This window comes from Rutidosis leptorrhynchoides, chromosome 1, assembly GCF_046630445.1.
Source record: "Rutidosis leptorrhynchoides isolate AG116_Rl617_1_P2 chromosome 1, CSIRO_AGI_Rlap_v1, whole genome shotgun sequence".
NCBI lineage: Eukaryota > Viridiplantae > Streptophyta > Magnoliopsida > Asterales > Asteraceae > Rutidosis > Rutidosis leptorrhynchoides.
The window spans coordinates 168,115,490-168,133,516 of NC_092333.1; the positions used below are offsets into that span (position 1 = coordinate 168,115,490).

The window sequence follows — 18,027 nt, forward strand, 5'->3', positions numbered from 1 at the left end:
AGAGATTACATAATCTGCGCGGAATGTTTCTCCAATGAAGTTATGAATTAATACTTCGTCGGTTATTGTTGTTGGTATTCCTTGGTATCTACAGGGCGTATGACATTGGTGCTCGTGGGACAGAGTGTAAAGTTGAGGTTTACGACGTGGTTGTAGTTGGGGTGGTAATGGTACTATTGGCGTTGATGATGGTGTTACTGGTTATGCTGCTGATGCTGCTGCTGGTGTTTGTAATCTCTGCACCATATTCTCCAAAGCCACTACCCGAGCGCGAAGCTCGTTGACTTCTTCTATTACACCGGGGTGATTGTCGGTTCGGACGAGCGGATAAATAAAATCTAAAATTTGATGTAATATATAATCGTGACGAGATACTCTGGAAATGAGCGAGAAAATGGTGTTTCGAACAGGTTCGCCGGTAAGTGCTTCAGGTTCTTCATCAAGAGGGCAATGTGGTGAATGGAAGGGATCACCTTCTTCTTGTCTCCAATGATTGAGGAGGCTACGAACCCATCCCCAATTCATCCAGAATAGGTGATAACTGATTGGTTGATGTATTCCGGTCACACTGCTTTCGGAGCTGGAGTGGGATTCCATTTCGAAATCCGAGGAACTTGAATTAATGATGAATTCCATTTCGTACGATTGAATAAGGATTTTTTTTTCCGATATGAAATGATTTTCAGTTATCGGATGGTATTCTAATTACATAGAATATCCATATATATAGAACAAAAGATTTCGTAAATTACGGAGGAATTTACAGGATATATCAGGCAACGTTTACAGTAATAGATACGATAAGATATGATTTAGCAGATATGCTAAGATATGAATTTTTGTCTATACACTATTCATGCAATCAATGCAGCAAGACGTGTCTTAGACTAAAAATGATAAGCAGGTAATTTCCTGAGGATGATAAGTAGTTAATTTTTGACATAAAATGATAAGCAAAACTATTGACATGCAGACACGGTCGAAGTCCAGACTCACTAATGCATCCTATCGACTTACCTGTTAGACACACTAATGCAGACCTGGTTCGCTAAGACCACCGCTCTGATACCAACTGAAAGGACCCGTTCATATACATTATAAACGATTCACAATAGTTGATTACATTGCGAGGTATTTGACCTCTATATGATACATTTTACAAACATTGCATTCGTTTTTAAAAGACAATCTTTCTTTACATCGAAAATTGACAGGCATGCATACCATTTCATAATATCCACTATCCAACTATAAATTGATTTAATAATAATCTTTGATGAACTCAATGACTCGAATGCAACGTTCTTCGAAATATGCTATGAAAGACTCCAAGTAATATCTTTAAAATGAGCAAATGCACAGCGGAAGATTTCTTTAACACCTGAGAATAAACATGCTTTAAAGTGTCAACCAAAAAGTTGGTGAGTTCATTAGTTTATCATAATCATTTATTTCCATCATTTTAATAGACCACAAGAATTTCATTTCCAGTTCTCATAAATATACGTCCCATGCATAGAGACAAAAATAATCATTCATATGGTGAACACCTGGTAACCGACATTAACAATATGTATATAAGAATATCCCCTATCATTCCGGGATCCTCCTTCGGACATGATATAAATTTCGAAGTACTAAAGCATCCGGTACTTTGGATGGGGTTTGTTAGGCCCAATAGATCTATCTTTAGGATTCGCGTCAATTAGGGTGTCTGTTCCCTAATTCTTAGATTACCAGACTTTAATAAAAAGGGGCATATTCGATTTCGATAATTCAACCATAGAATGTAGTTTCAATTACTTGTGTCTATTTCGTCAAACATTTATAAAAGCGCATGTATTCTCAGTCCCAAAAATATAAAGGGTAAAAAGGCAAATGAAACTCACCATACTGTATTTCGTAGTAAAAATACATATAACGTCATTGAACAAGTGCAAGGTTGGCCTCGGATTCACGAACATATCAATATTGAGATTCAATATTGCAGGAAAGGTACGTAAACGCAACGGAGATGATAAACACTATATTGACCTCACGAGCATACCCATGAACCATACTCAATCACCTCCATAGCTATAACCCATAATTTCCTTAATCCTATCCCACTCGAAAAACAACTTCGAAATCACTTGGACAGCACTCCGTCGTAATATTTTATGTATACTAATAATATCTTGAGATAATACGGAGTAAATATATATATGTAAATCGATTGAGAGAGTTTAGATAAAACTATTTTCAAGTTTCTATGAAATAATGAAACCTATTGAATTCTATTTATAATAGATTTTTGAATTATTAAAGTGAATTATTAAAGTATGAATTATTAAAATGAATTATTAAAGTATGAATTATTAAAGTGAATTATTAAAGTATGAATTATTAAAGTGAATTATTAAAGTATGAATTATTAAAGTGAATTATTAAAGTATGAATTATTAAAGTTAAAGTAAAGTAAAAATAAAGTAAAGGTAAAGTTTAAGTATAGTAAAAGTATAAAACTATGTACGTATAATACGCGTATAAATATATATAATATTAATTTAAATCGTTATATATATTTAATAAAATAAAATATAAATATCGTTATCTTTATCATACTAGTTAAGTAATGAGTTGTCAAAAGTGGTTCTAGATATTTATAAAAGTTATATACGTTTTAATAATAAAGTTCTTTTTAAACTGAAAACGTTTTTGTACGTTTGAAACTAAATAGATCAATCGAGTCTTTATGAGATTCAATCTTCCACTATCCTTTGTCTAGTTCTCAATGATTGATAATTTGTTCATATTTATAAATCACTTTACCATTTTCCGAATATTGTTAAAATGAAAAGATTTCCAAATCAACGTGGGCCTTTCAACAGAGACTTGTAATCATAATTTAATATATCTGATAATTCAATCATTTGATCTTATCTTTTAATTCCATTGATAAACATTTTGAAACAGATACAATCATAAAAAGTATTTAATCTAATATTTTGTTTACGTTTCAAGTTATAATATATATACACATATACATATATAATCATATTCGTTTAATGGTTCGTGAATCGTTGGAACTTGGTCGAGGTTGAATGAATGTATGAATATAGTTTAAAATTCTTGAAATTTAACTTAACAAATATTGCTTATCGTGTCGGAAACATATAAAGATTAAAGTTTAAATTTGGTTGGAAATTTTCGGGTTGTCACATAAAGTCTGGGTTATCAGTTTGGTTTTCCTTAAATAGTTTACTGTAGAACTCGAGGATTTCTTTTTTAATGGCCGAAGGCTGCTCATCCCATACCCCGTTTATATACAGACCCCGGATGTTTGAGCAATTATTTCTTCTCTTGATTGAAGCATGAAAATAAGCTGTATTATCATCTCCATCTGTATCCCATTTCACTCTAGATTTTTGTTTAAGCATGTCGGATTTTTCTTTTTTCTTTTTGAGCCAAAGGATCCGAGCTTTCAACCAATTTTCTCTATATTCATCCGATATGGGACCATTATCAGCCTTCGATTCGAACTTTTCAGTTTCTTTTTTCAGTCGCTCAATATCTTTATCAAGGTTTTCGTATTCTGATTTACTCCATGACTTGAGAGCTGCTTTCACGTTCTTGAACTTGCCTCGGAATATGCAGTCTGCCCTATGGCCATGTACCTGTGAGTTCCAAGCATCAACAATTATCTTTTCAACCTCTTTCGATTCCAACCAAGTGTCGAAAATCTTAAAAGGTTTAGGTCCGAAGTCGTTGTTATTATCCCTGATGATAATCGGGCAATGATCTGATGTATTGCGATCGAGAGCTATAGCAGTGACATCTCCCCACGAAAATAGGAATTCTTCATTTGCCAAGAAACGATCCAATTTACTGAATTTTTTGCCGTTATCACAAATACGGGTAAACCTTTTCCCCAATAGTGGAATCTCGATTAGGTGATTGTTTTCTATGAAATTGTTGAAAATCTTAGCTCGTCTTTCAATGAAGCGACTGTTTTGCCTTTCCTCTTGACACCTTACTTCGTTAATGATAATGCTAAAAACGAACACATAATTCATAGCATTATTCTTCAAGAAAGACAAGCTTTTAGTTGCAATTGTTCTATTTACAAGTGATATTCGTTTAAATAATAAAAGGTGAAGACAAAAGGTAGATTCGATGATTTAAAGACGCAAACAACCAAAAAGCTCAAAAGTACAAAGTACGATCCAAGAGGTTCAATTTATTGATGAGAAGCGTCTAGAAATGACAAAAGTACAAGTTACAAAATGCAAAGTACAAGATATTAAATTGTACGCAAGGACGTTTAAAAAATCCGGAACCGGGACCTAAGTCAACTTTCAACGCACGACGCAACGGAGCGAAAATTAAAAGTCAACTATGCATATAAATATAATATAATATATAAATAATTCTTAAAATTATATATATATTATATTTATTTATTAAAAAATCCGTCGGCAAGCTAGGAGCCAAACTTGGATGAGCTGTAATCCACTACTCCGCGATCGCGGAGCTGTGAAGGAGAAACCCTTCGAGATCGCGGAGCACACCAAAACTGAAATGGAGCCTATAAAAGGCAACGCATTCGATCGATATTATCATCTTTTTCTTTCCTTTCTATCATACGTAAAATATATATATATATATATATATATATATATATATATATATATATATATATATATTATAATTTTAATTTTAAATTCTAATAATAAGGGTATGTTAGCGAATGTTGTAAGGGTGTAAGTCGAAATTCTGTCCGTGTAACGCTACGCTATTTTTAATCACTGTAAGTTATGGTTAATGTTATTTTTAAATTAATGTCTCGTAGCTAAGTTATTATTATGCTTATTTAATACCGAAGTAATCATGATGTTGGACTAAAAATATTAAGATTGGGTAATTGGGCTTTGTACCATAATTGGGGTTTGGACAAAAGAACGACACTTGTGGAAATTAGACTATGGGCTATTAATGGGCTTTATATTAACTAAATGATACCTCGTTAATTTAATATATAGACTTATAATTTGACGTATTTATATATAACCACATACGCTTGACTGGGCACGGTGGGCGGGATATCTATAAATACCAATAATTGTTCATTTTACCGGACACGGAACTGGATTAATAGTTAGTAGACTTGTTGAAACAGGGGTGGATTACATTCAAGGGTAATTGGTGTAATTGTTAACAAAGTAGTAAAACCTTGATTTACACGCAGTCGATAACCTGGTGTATTCATTAAACAAAGTATTAAAACCTTGTTACAATTCGAATCCCCAATTAGTTGGAATATTTGACTTCGGGAATAAGAATAATTTGGCAAAGACTTTCGCACTTTATAATTATGACTGATGGACTATTATGGACAAATCCGTATGGACATATTGAATAATCCAGGACAAAGAACAATTAACACATGGGAATAAACTAAAAATCAACACGTCAAACATCATGATTATGGAAGTTTAAATAAGTATAATTCTTTTATTTCATATTTAATTTTAATTATCGCACTTTTATTTATTATCATTGTATTTAATTGCACTTTTAATTATCGTACTCTTTAATTATCGCAATTTTATTTTATCGCACTTTTATTTATCGCAATTTCATTATCGTTATTTACTTTACGTTTTAAATTAAGTTATATTTATTTTTAATATTTTACATTAGGTTTTAACTGCGACTAAAGTTTTAAAAATCGACAAACCGGTCATTAAACGGTAAAAAACCCCCCCGTTATAATAATAATATTACTTATATATATTGTTGTATTTTTACAAATATAGTTTTTAAATATATAGCGTTAAGCTTGTTTAAGAGATCCCTGTGGAACGAACCGGACTTACTAAAAACTACACTACTGTACGATTAGGTACACTGCCTATAAGTGTTATAGCAAGGTTTAGGTATATCCACTCTATAAATAAATAAATAACTTGTGTAAAATTGTATCGTATTTAATAGTATTTCCTTATAAAAATTAATACTATTTCCTAGTACACCTCGCACACATCAGTTAAAATCACCCCCGAGTATCCAGTCCACATTCAGATACGACATCAAATGTTCCAAATCACCCCAAAATTTCGTTTTATCCACGTCGTTGTGTGGTCCATAGACATTAACCACAATCTTTACTTTTTCTTTTCCTAACCACTTACCTTTGATAGCCAGGAAATGTTGACCCTCGACTGTATGGTTGACATTAAAAACGTTCGAATCCCAAATAACAAGCATACCACCCGATTGCCCTACTTTAGGTTTCTGAATAAAGTTGAAATTGGCTGCTGAAATGTCCCGTTCTTATTGATTAAAAACGTTCCATATTAATTGATTTCGTTGCGAGGTTTTGACCTCTATATGAGACGTTTTTCAAAGACTGCATTCATTTTTAAAACAAACCATAACCTTTATTTCATAAATAAAGGTTTAAAAAGCTTTACGTAGATTATCAAATAATGATAATCTAAAATATCCTGTTTACACACGACCATTACATAATGGTTTACAATACAAATATGTTACATCGAAATCAGTTTCTTGAATGCAGTTTTTACACAATATCATACAAACATGGACTCCAAATCTTGTCCTTATTTTAGTATGCAACAGTGGAAGCTCTTAATATTCACCTGAGAATAAACATGCTTTAAACGTCAACAAAAATGTTGGTGAGTTATAGGTTTAACCTATATATATCAAATCGTAACAATAGACCACAAGATTTCATATTTCAATACACATCCCATACATAGAGATAAAAATCATTCATATGGTGAACACCTGGTAACCGACAATAACAAGATGCATATATAAGAATATCCCCATCATTCCGGGACACCCTTCGGATATGATATAAATTTCGAAGTACTAAAGCATCCGGTACTTTGGATGGGGTTTGTTAGGCCCAATAGATCTATCTTTAGGATTCGCGTCAATTAGGGTGTCTGTTCCCTAATTCTTAGATTACCAGACTTAATAAAAAGGGGCATATTCGATTTCGATAATTCAACCATAGAATGTAGTTTCACGTACTTGTGTCTATTTTGTAAATCATTTATAAAACCTGCATGTATTCTCATCCCAAAAATATTAGATTTAAAAAGTGGGACTATAACTCACTTTCACAGATTTTTACTTCGTCGGGAAGTAAGACTTGGCCACTGTTGATTCACGAACCTATAACAATATATACATATATATTAAAGTATGTTCAAAATATATTTACAACACTTTTAATATATTTTGATGTTTTAAGTTTATTAAGTCAGCTGTCCTCGTTAGTAACCTATAACTAGTTGTCCACAGTTAGATGTACAGAAATAAATCGATAAATATTATCTTGAATCAATCCACGACCCAGTGTATACGTATCTCAGTATTGATCACAACTCAAACTATATATATTTTGGAATCAACCTCAACCCTGTATAACTAACTCCAACATTCACATATAGAGTGTCTATGGTTGTTCCGAAATATATATAGATGTGTCGACATGATAGGTCGAAACATTGTATACGTGTCTATGGTATCTCAAGATTACATAATATACAATACAAGTTGATTAAGTTATGGTTGGAATAGATTTGTTACCAATTTTCACGTAGCTAAAATGAGAAAAATTATCCAATCTTGTTTTACCCATAACTTCTTCATTTTAAATCCGTTTTGAGTGAATCAAATTGCTATGGTTTCATATTGAACTCTATTTTATGAATCTAAACAGAAAAAGTATAGGTTTATAGTCGGAAAAATAAGTTACAAGTCGTTTTTGTAAAGGTAGTCATTTCAGTCGAAAGAACGACGTCTAGATGACCATTTTAGAAAACATACTTCCACTTTGAGTTTAACCATAATTTTTGGATATAGTTTCATGTTCATAATAAAAATCATTTTCTCAGAATAACAACTTTTAAATCAAAGTTTATCATAGTTTTTAATTAACTAACCCAAAACAGCCCGCGGTGTTACTACGACGGCGTAAATCCGGTTTTACGGTGTTTTTCGTGTTTCCAGGTTTTAAATCATTAAGTTAGCATATCATATAGATATAGAACATGTGTTTAGTTGATTTTAAAAGTCAAGTTAGAAGGATTAACTTTTGTTTGCGAACAAGTTTAGAATTAACTAAATTATGTTCTAGTGATTACAAGTTTAAACCTTCGAATAAGATAGCTTTATATGTATGAATCGAATGATGTTATGAACATCATTACTACCTTAATTTCCTTGGATAAACCTACTGGAAAAGAGAAAAATGGATCTAGCTTCAATGGATCCTTGGATGGCTCGAAGTTCTTGAAGCAGAATCATGACACGAAAACAAGTTCAAGTAAGATCATCACTTGAAATAAGATTGTTATAGTTATAGAAATTGAACCAAAGTTTGAATATGATTATTACCTTGTATTAGAATGATAACCTACTGTAAGAAACAAAGATTTCTTGAGGTTGGATGATCACCTTACAAGATTGGAAGTGAGCTAGCAAACTTGAAAGTATTCTTGATTTTATGAAACTAGAACTTTTGGAATTTATGAAGAACACTTAGAACTTGAAGATAGAACTTGAGAGAGATCAATTATATGAAGAAAATTGAAGAATGAAAGTGTTTGTAGGTGTTTTTGGTCGTTGGTGTATGGATTAGATATAAAGGATATGTAATTTTGTTTTCATGTAAATAAGTCATGAATGATTACTCATATTTTTGTAATTTTATGAGATATTTCATGCTAGTTGCCAAATGATGGTTCCCACATGTGTTAGGTGACTCACATGGGCTGCTAAGAGCTGATCATTGGAGTGTATATACCAATAGTACATACATCTAAAAGCTGTGTATTGTACGAGTACGAATACGGGTGCATACGAGTAGAATTGTTGATGAAACTGAACGAGGATGTAATTGTAAGCATTTTTGTTAAGTAGAAGTATTTTGATAAGTGTATTGAAGTCTTTCAAAAGTGTATAAATACATATTAAAACACTACATGTATATACATTTTAACTGAGTCGTTAAGTCATCGTTAGTCGTTACATGTAAGTGTTGTTTTGAAACCTTTAGGTTAACGATCTTGTTAAATGTTGTTAACCCAATGTTTATAATATCAAATGAGATTTTAAATTATTATATTATCATGATATTATCATGTATGAATATCTCTTAATATGATATATATACATTAAATGTCTTTACAACGATAATCGTTACATATATGTCTCGTTTAAAAATCATTAAGTTAGTAGTCTTGTTTTTACATATGTAGTTCATTGTTAATATACTTTATGATATGTTTTCTTATCATAGTATCATGTTAACTATATATATATATATATATATATATATATATATATATATATATATATATATATATATGTCATCATATAGTTTTTACAAGTTTTAACGTTCGTGAATCACCGATCAACTTGGGTGGTCAATTGTCTATATGAAACATATGTCAATTAATCAAGTCTTAACAAGTTTGATTGCTTAACATGTTGGAAACATTTAATCATGTAAATATCAATCTCAATTAATATATATAAACATGGAAAAGTTCGGGTCACTACAGTACCTACCCGTTAAATAAATTTCGTCCCGAAATTTTAAGCTGTTGAAGGTGTTGACGAATCTTCTGGAAATAGATGAGGGTATTTCTTCTTCATCTGATCTTCACGCTCCCAGGTGAACTCGGGTCCTCTACGAGCATTCCATCGAACCTTAACAATTGGTATCTTGTTTTGCTTAAGTCTTTTAACCTCACGATCCATTATTTCGACGGGTTCTTCGATGAATTGAAGTTTTTCGTTGATTTGGATTTCATCTAACGGAATAGTGAGATCTTCTTTAGCAAAACATTTCTTTAAATTCGAGACGTGGAAAGTGTTATGTACAGCCGCGAGTTGTTGAGGTAACTCTAGTCGGTAAGCTACTGGTCCGACACGATCAATAATCTTGAATGGTCCAATATACCTTGGATTTAATTTCCCTCGTTTACCAAATCGAACAACGCCTTTCCAAGGTGCAACTTTAAGCATGACCATCTCTCCAATTTCAAATTCTATATCTTTTCTTTTAATGTCAGCGTAGCTCTTTTGTCGACTTTGGGCGGTTTTCAACCGTTGTTGAATTTGGATGATCTTCTCGGTAGTTTCTTGTATAATCTCCGGACCCGTAATCTGTCTATCCCCCACTTCACTCCAACAAATCGGAGACCTGCACTTTCTACCATAAAGTGCTTCAAACGGCGCCATCTCAATGCTTGAATGGTAGCTGTTGTTGTAGGAAAATTCTGCTAACGGTAGATGTCGATCCCAACTGTTTCTGAAATCAATAACACATGCTCGTAGCATGTCTTCAAGCGTTTGTATCGTCCTTTCGCTCTGCCCATCAGTTTGTGGATGATAGGCAGTACTCATGTCTAGACGAGTTCCTAATGCTTGCTGTAATGTCTGCCAGAATCTTGAAATAAATCTGCCATCCCTATCAGAGATAATAGAGATTGGTATTCCATGTCTGGAGATGACTTCCTTCAAATACAGTCGTGCTAACTTCTCCATCTTGTCATCTTCTCTTATTGGTAGGAAGTGTGCTGATTTGGTGAGACGATCAACTATTACCCAAATAGTATCAAAACCACTTGCAGTCCTTGGCAATTTAGTGATGAAATCCATGGTAATGTTTTCCCATTTCCATTCTGGGATTTCGGGTTGTTGAAGTAGACCTGATGGTTTCTGATGCTCAGCTTTGACCTTAGAACACGTCAAACATTCTCCTACGTATTTAGCAACATCGGCTTTCATACCCGGCCACCAAAAATGTTTCTTGAGATCCTTGTACATCTTCCCCGTTCCAGGATGTATTGAGTATCTGGTTTTATGAGCTTCTCTAAGTACCATTTCTCTCATATCTCCAAATTTTGGTACCCAAATCCTTTCAGCCCTATACCGGGTTCCGTCTTCCCGAATATTAAGATGCTTCTCCGATCCTTTGGGTATTTCATCCTTTAAATTTCCCTCTTTTAAAACTCCTTGTTGCGCCTCCTTTATTTGAGTAGTAATGTTATTATGAATCATTATATTCATAGATTTTACTCGAATGGGTTCTCTGTCCTTCCTGCTCAAGGCATCGGCTACCACATTTGCCTTCCCAGGGTGGTAACGAATCTCAAAGTCGTAATCATTCAATAATTCAATCCACCTACGCTGCCTCATATTCAGTTGTTTCTGATTAAATATGTGTTGAAGACTTTTGTGGTCGGTATATATAATACTTTTGACCCCATATAAGTAGTGCCTCCAAGTCTTTAATGCAAAAACAACCGCGCCTAATTCCAAATCATGCGTCGTATAATTTTGTTCGTGAATCTTCAATTGTCTAGACGCATAAGCAATCACCTTCGTTCGTTGCATTAATACACAACCGAGACCTTGCTTTGATGCATCACAATAAATCACAAAATCATCATTCCCTTCAGGCAATGACAATATAGGTGCCGTAGTTAGCTTTTTCTTCAATAACTGAAACGCTTTCTCTTGTTCATCATTCCATTCAAATTTCTTCCCTTTATGCGTTAATGCAGTCAAGGGTTTTGCTATTCTGGAAAAGTCTTGGATGAACCTTCTGTAGTAACCAGCTAGTCCTAAAAACTGGCGTATGTGTTTCGGAGTTTTCGGGGTTTCCCACTTTTCAACAGTTTCTATCTTTGCCGGATCCACCTTAATACCTTCTTTGTTCACTATGTGACCGAGGAATTGAACTTCTTCCAACCAAAATGCACACTTTGAAAACTTAGCATACAATTCTTCCTTCCTCAATACTTCTAACACCTTTCTCAAATGTTCACCGTGTTCTTGGTCATTCTTTGAGTAAATAAGTATGTCATCAATGAAAACAATGACAAACTTGTCAAGGTATGGTCCACACACTCGGTTCATAAGGTCCATGAACACAGCTGGTGCATTAGTTAAACCAAACGGCATGACCATAAACTCGTAATGACCGTAACGTGTTCTGAAAGCAGTCTTTGGAATATCATCTTCTTTCACCCGCATTTGATGATACCCGGAACGTAAGTCAATCTTTGAATAAACAGACGAGCCTTGTAGTTGATCAAATAAGTCGTCGATTCTCGGTAGTGGGTAGCGGTTCTTGATGGTAAGTTTGTTCAACTCTCGGTAGTCGATACACAACCTGAATGTACCATCTTTCTTCTTGACAAACAAAACAGGAGCTCCCCACGGTGATGTGCTTGGTCGAATGAAACCACGCTCTAAAAGTTCTTGTAATTGGCTTTGCAGTTCTTTCATCTCGCTGGGTGCGAGTCTGTAAGGAGCACGAGCTATTGGTGCAGCTCCTGGTACAAGATCTATTTGAAATTCAACGGATCGATGTGGGGGTAATCCCGGTAATTCTTTCGGAAATACATCGGGAAATTCTTTTGCAATGGGAACATCATTGATGCTCTTTTCTTCAGTTTGTACTTTCTCGACGTGTGCTAGAACAGCATAGCAACCTTTTCTTATTAGTTTTTGTGCCTTCAAATTACTAATAAGATGTAGCTTCGTGTTGCCCTTTTCTCCGTACACCATTAAGGGTTTTCCTTTTTCTCGTATAATACGAATTGCATTTTTGTAACAAACGATCTCCGCTTTCACTTCTTTCAACCAGTCCATACCGATTATCACATCAAAACTCCCTAACTCTACTGGTATCAAATCAATCTTAAATGATTCGCTAACCAGTTTAATTTCTCGATTCCGACATATATTATCTGCTGAAATTAATTTACCATTTGCTAATTCGAGTAAAAATTTACTATCCAAAGGCGTCAATGGACAACTTAATTTAGCACAAAAATCTCTACTCATATAGCTTCTATCCGCACCCGAATCAAATAAAACGTAAGCAGATTTATTGTCAATAAGAAACGTACCCGTAACAAGCTCCGGGTCTTCCTGTGCCTCTACCGCATTAATATTGAAAACTCTTCCACGGCCTTGTCCATTCGTGTTCTCCTGGTTCGGGCAATTTCTAATAATGTGGCCTGGTTTTCCACATTTATAACAGACTACATTGGCATAACTTGCTCCGACACTACTTGCTCCGCCATTACTCGTTCCGACACCATTTGTTCCTTTCGTTCTATTAACCCCTGGTCCGTAGACCTCACACTTCGCCGCGCTATGACCATTTCTTTTACACTTGTTGCAAAATTTGGTGCAGAACCCCGAGTGATTCTTTTCACACCTTTGGCATAGCTGCTTCTGATTGTTGTTGTTGTTGCGGTTATTATTGTTGTTGGGATGATTGTTGTAGTTGCTGTTGTTGTTGTTGTTGTTGTTGTTGGGCCGTTTGTTGTAGTTGCGATTGATGTTGCGATTGTTGGGATAATTGTTGCGATTATTGTTGTAATTGCTGTTGTTGTTGTATTGGTGATTCTTATCACCGTTTTCCTCCCACTTTCTTTTGACTTGCTTCACATTGGCCTCTTCAGCAGTCTGTTCTTTAATTCTTTCTTCAATCTGGTTCACTAGTTTGTGAGCCATTCTACATGCCTGTTGTATGGAGGCGGGCTCGTGTGAACTTATATCTTCTTGGATTCTTTCCGGTAATCCTTTCACAAACGCGTCGATCTTCTCTTCCTCATCTTCGAATGCTCCCGGACACAATAGGCACAATTCTGTGAATCGTCTTTCGTACGTGGTAATATCAAATCCTTGGGTTCGTAACCCTCTAAGTTCTGTCTTGAGCTTATTGACCTCGGTTCTGGGACGGTACTTCTCGTTCATCAAGTGCTTGAATGCTGACCACGGTAGTGCGTACGCATCGTCTTGTCCCACTTGCTCTAGATAGGTATTCCACCATGTTAACGCAGAACCTGTGAAGGTATGCGTAGCGTACTTCACTTTGTCCTCTTCAGTACACTTACTTATGGCAAACACCGATTCGACCTTATCGGTCCACCATTTCAATCCGATCGGTCCTTCGGTTCCATCAAATTCCAAAGGTTTGCAGGCAGTGAATTCTTTGTAGGTGCATCCTACACGATTTCCTGTACTGCTAGATACAAGGTTATTGTTGGTATGTAGCGCAGCCTGTACTGCGGCTATGTTTGAAGCTAGAAAAGTACGGAATTCCTCTTCATTCATATTCACGGTGTGTCGAGTAGTCGGTGCCATTTCCTTCAAAATAGTCAAATGGAACAAGTTAATCATACAGAATATTAAGAGTAGTTAATAGTATTTCGTAGCATAATATGAACTCATTTATAAAAGCTTTTTCTTCATATTAGCGTTTTATAAGTTTAAATTCGGGTAATACCTACCCGTTAAGTTCATACTTAGTAGCTAATATACAATTCAACTACTACAATTCTATATGAAAAACTGATTATAATAATATTTCGCGTTCAAACTTTTATACAATATTTTACAAACTTACAATACCGCTTATTTTACATAAAGCATGAAATATAGCACACAATAACTTTGATACAAGATAGTTGTGAAGATAATTCTAGCTAGTACACAAGTCGTTCAGCAAAGGCAATAAAGACACGTAATTCATACGTCCAGAAACAAGTCATGCATTCTGGTTTTACTAGGACTACTTCCCATCCTTGGTCTTGTGCAACATAACCGTTATGGCCGTTGATAAGACAGCGTGTTGTAACGTCATCAAAGGGACGAGGGTTACGTAATGTCCAACAGTCCCGTAATAATCTAAAAACCTCATTTCTTACCCCAATTACCGACTCCGTCACTTGTGGAAACGTTTTGTTTAATAGTTGTAGCCCGATGTTCTTGTTCTCACTTTGGTGAGAAGCGAACATTACTAATCCGTAAGCATAACATGCTTCTTTATGTTGCATGTTAGCCGCTTTTTCTAAATCACGAAGTCCAATATTCGGATATATTGAGTCAAAATAATTTCTTAACCCGTTGCGTAAAATAGCATTTGGGTTCCCCGCAATATATGCGTCAAAGTAAACACATCGTAACTTATGGGTTTCCCAATGTGATATCCCCCATCTTTCAAACGAAAGTCTCTTATAAACCAAGACATTCTTGGAACGTTCTTCGAATGTCTTACAAACTGATCTCGCCTTAAATAGTTGTGCCGAAGAATTCTGGCCGACTCTAGACAAGATTTCATCAATCATGTCTCCGGGTAGGTCTCTTAAAATATTGGGTTGTCTATCCATTTTGTGTTTTTAACTGTAAAATAGACAAGAGTTAGATTCAAAAAAAAAATACTTATTAATACAAGCAATTTTTACATATATCATAAAGCATAAGAACACTATATTACATATATTACACAACACGAATACAACTATCTTATTCCGACTCGCTCGTTTCTTCTTCTTCGGTTTTAGTTCGTTTTGCCAAGTTTCTAGGGATATATGATGTTCCCCTAATACGAGCCGTCGTTGTCCACATTGGTTTAGAAAAACCTGGTGGTTTAGAGGTTCCCGGGTCATTGTTACAACTTAAGGACTTCGGGGGTTGACGATACATATAAAGTTCATCGGGGTTGGAATTAGATTTCTCTATTTTTATGCCCTTTCCCTTATTATTTTCTTTTGCCTTTTTAAATTCAGTTGGGGTAATTTCTATAACATCATCGGAATTCTCGTCGGAATCCGATTCATCGGAGAATTGGTAATCCTCCCAATATTTTGCTTCCTTGGCGGAAACACCATTGACCATAATTAACTTTGGTCGGTTGGTTGAGGATTTTCTTTTACTTAACCGTTTTATTATTTCCCCCACCGGTTCTATTTCTTCATCCGGTTCCGATTCTTCTTCCGGTTCCGATTCTTCTTCCGGTTCCGACTCTTCTTCCGGTTCCTCTTCGGGAACTTGTGAATCAGTCCACAAATCATTCCAATTTACATTTGACTCTTCATTATTATTAGGTGAGTCAATGGGACTTGTTCTAGAGGTAGACATCTATCACATAATATCAAACACGTTAAGAGATTAATATATCACATAATATTCATATGTTAAAAATATATAGTTTCCAACAAAAATGTTAAGCAATCATTTTTAAAGAAAACACGGTCGAAGTCCAGGCTCACTAATGCATCCTAACAAACTCGATAAGACACACTAATGCAAATTTTCTGGTTCTCTAAGACCAACGCTCGGATACCAACTGAAATGTCCCGTTCTTATTGATTAAAAACGTTCCATATTAATTGATTTCGTTGCGAGGTTTTGACCTCTATATGAGACGTTTTTCAAAGACTGCATTCATTTTTAAAACAAACCATAACCTTTATTTCATAAATAAAGGTTTAAAAAGCTTTACGTAGATTATCAAATAATGATAATCTAAAATATCCTGTTTACACACGACCATTATGTAATGGTCGTGTGTAAACAGGATATTTTAGATTATCATTATTTGATAATCTACGTAAAGCTTTTTAAACCTTTATTTATGAAATAAAGGTTATGGTTTGTTTTAAAAATGAATGCAGTCTTTGAAAAACGTCTCATATAGAGGTCAAAACCTCGCAACGAAATCAATTAATATGGAACGTTTTTAATCAATAAGAACGGGACATTTCAGCTGCACCCCATATCATCTCGATCCAGTTGTCATCTACAACATTACATTTGGATTCCTGGACCAAAACTATATTTGGACGTTCTTTTAACCTCATTGACCTGAACCATCCTATTTTACTCTCCTTTCTATCTTCACTCCCGAACCCACGAATATTCAGAGACATGATCTTCATAATTAACAAATTGGAACGAATCGTGTATTAAAGGAGATGTCTATTGGGGTTTTTCACCCCAATGAACCCCTAAGTTGCTCCCAAAATCTTTTAAACCAACACTTTTGGAGGATAGCTGAGAGGTGTTTGTCGGTTTCTTACAGTCTTTTTGCGAGACAGAATTGGATTTTTTCTTCAGACGTTTTGGAGTATTTCTTGCAAGATGTTTGAAATAAAGAATACGGGAAGAGGCATTCCATCGCCTCACACTGTTCCATGAGTTTACCTTAGGATTTATGCATGTTCGTTCTTTGCGAGGGGGAAGGTTAACGTTGGTATTATTGAGAGTGGTAGGTTTAAGACGATTGTTCTCATCTCCAGGATTATGGTGACTTAAAACAGTTTTGTTGGGAGGGATTTTGTCTCGGTGAATTGGATCTATAGGTGGTTGTGAATGGGGTTTGATTTTTGGTTTACAGGTTTTTTGTTTGTGATGAATCGATTTGGTATGATTAGTCGTCTTATCAATTTGGGAGCATGTAGGTGGGGGGTTAGTAGTGGTTTGGGCCAAGGGTTGAAACAGATTGGCTACACGAATTATACTAATAGGGCTATTGGAAGATTGGTTACCAGGACTAGGTTTGCTGGGCTCATGAGAAAGGTGATTTGCTGGACAAGTGTTTGGAAGGTTGGGCTTGGGTGAATTATGGTTGGTAGACATACTAATTCTAGATGGGCTACTAGGGCTACTAGATTTGTTGGGCTCGTGAGATTGGTAATTTGGTGGGTGAGTGTTTGGAAAGTTGGGCGTGGGTGTAGTATGTTTGTTGGGCTTACTATTCCGATTTGGGTTAAAGGAAGAGTTGACGGGAAAAGAATAGTGATAGGATGGTGATGCGCTGGAAAGGTTTAATGGACTAGGCATAGGGGTGGGGTGATCATGATGGGTGGGGTCAGAGAAGTTATGATTTACCTTGGGAGTGGATGAATCACAGTCGACAGAACCGTTAACATTCTCTGTATTATCTTTATTTGTAGTGCAACCACCAATGTCATTTGGAAGTGGGTCACCGCCTTCATAATTGTCATTATTAAAATTTCCACTTGTCTCCATGCACCTAGACGCATGATCTCCCAACATGTCGTCATTCTCTTTTGTCGGACTGAATGGTTACGGCACCGATTCCGGTACCATTTCATCGTCGGAATTTTCACTGTTATCATAGTCTTCATCAGGATCCCAGTCAGTGCAACTTTCATCATCTCCCATATCCAT

At 35.1% G+C, this 18,027-nt stretch overlaps 1 protein-coding gene across 1 annotated transcript; it reads right to left on the bottom strand.

Annotated features, from left to right (window-relative positions):
- Nucleotides 1-3,197: 3,197 nt before the first annotated feature.
- Nucleotides 3,198-18,027, bottom strand: LOC139891348 (uncharacterized). Its single transcript, XM_071874310.1, has 4 exons — nt 17,927-18,027; nt 17,725-17,869; nt 16,594-16,766; nt 3,198-4,032 (listed from the first exon to the last, which is right to left on the bottom strand). The coding sequence occupies exons 1-4, from the start codon at nt 18,025-18,027 to the stop codon at nt 3,198-3,200; spliced, it is 1,254 nt and encodes a 417-aa protein (XP_071730411.1).

Excerpts from the sequence above, each read along its gene's own strand:
- LOC139891348 (XM_071874310.1), bottom strand. The coding sequence starts at position 18,027 with ATGGATATGGGAGATGATGAAAGTTGCACTGACTGGGATCCTGATGAA. Across the intron at positions 17,870-17,926 it reads ATGGTACCGGAATCGGTGCC|GTGCATGGAGACAAGTGGAA; the intron begins GTAACCATTCAG and ends TCATGCGTCTAG. Across the intron at positions 16,767-17,724 it reads GTGATTCATCCACTCCCAAG|ATCATGTCTCTGAATATTCG; the intron begins GTAAATCATAAC and ends TTAATTATGAAG.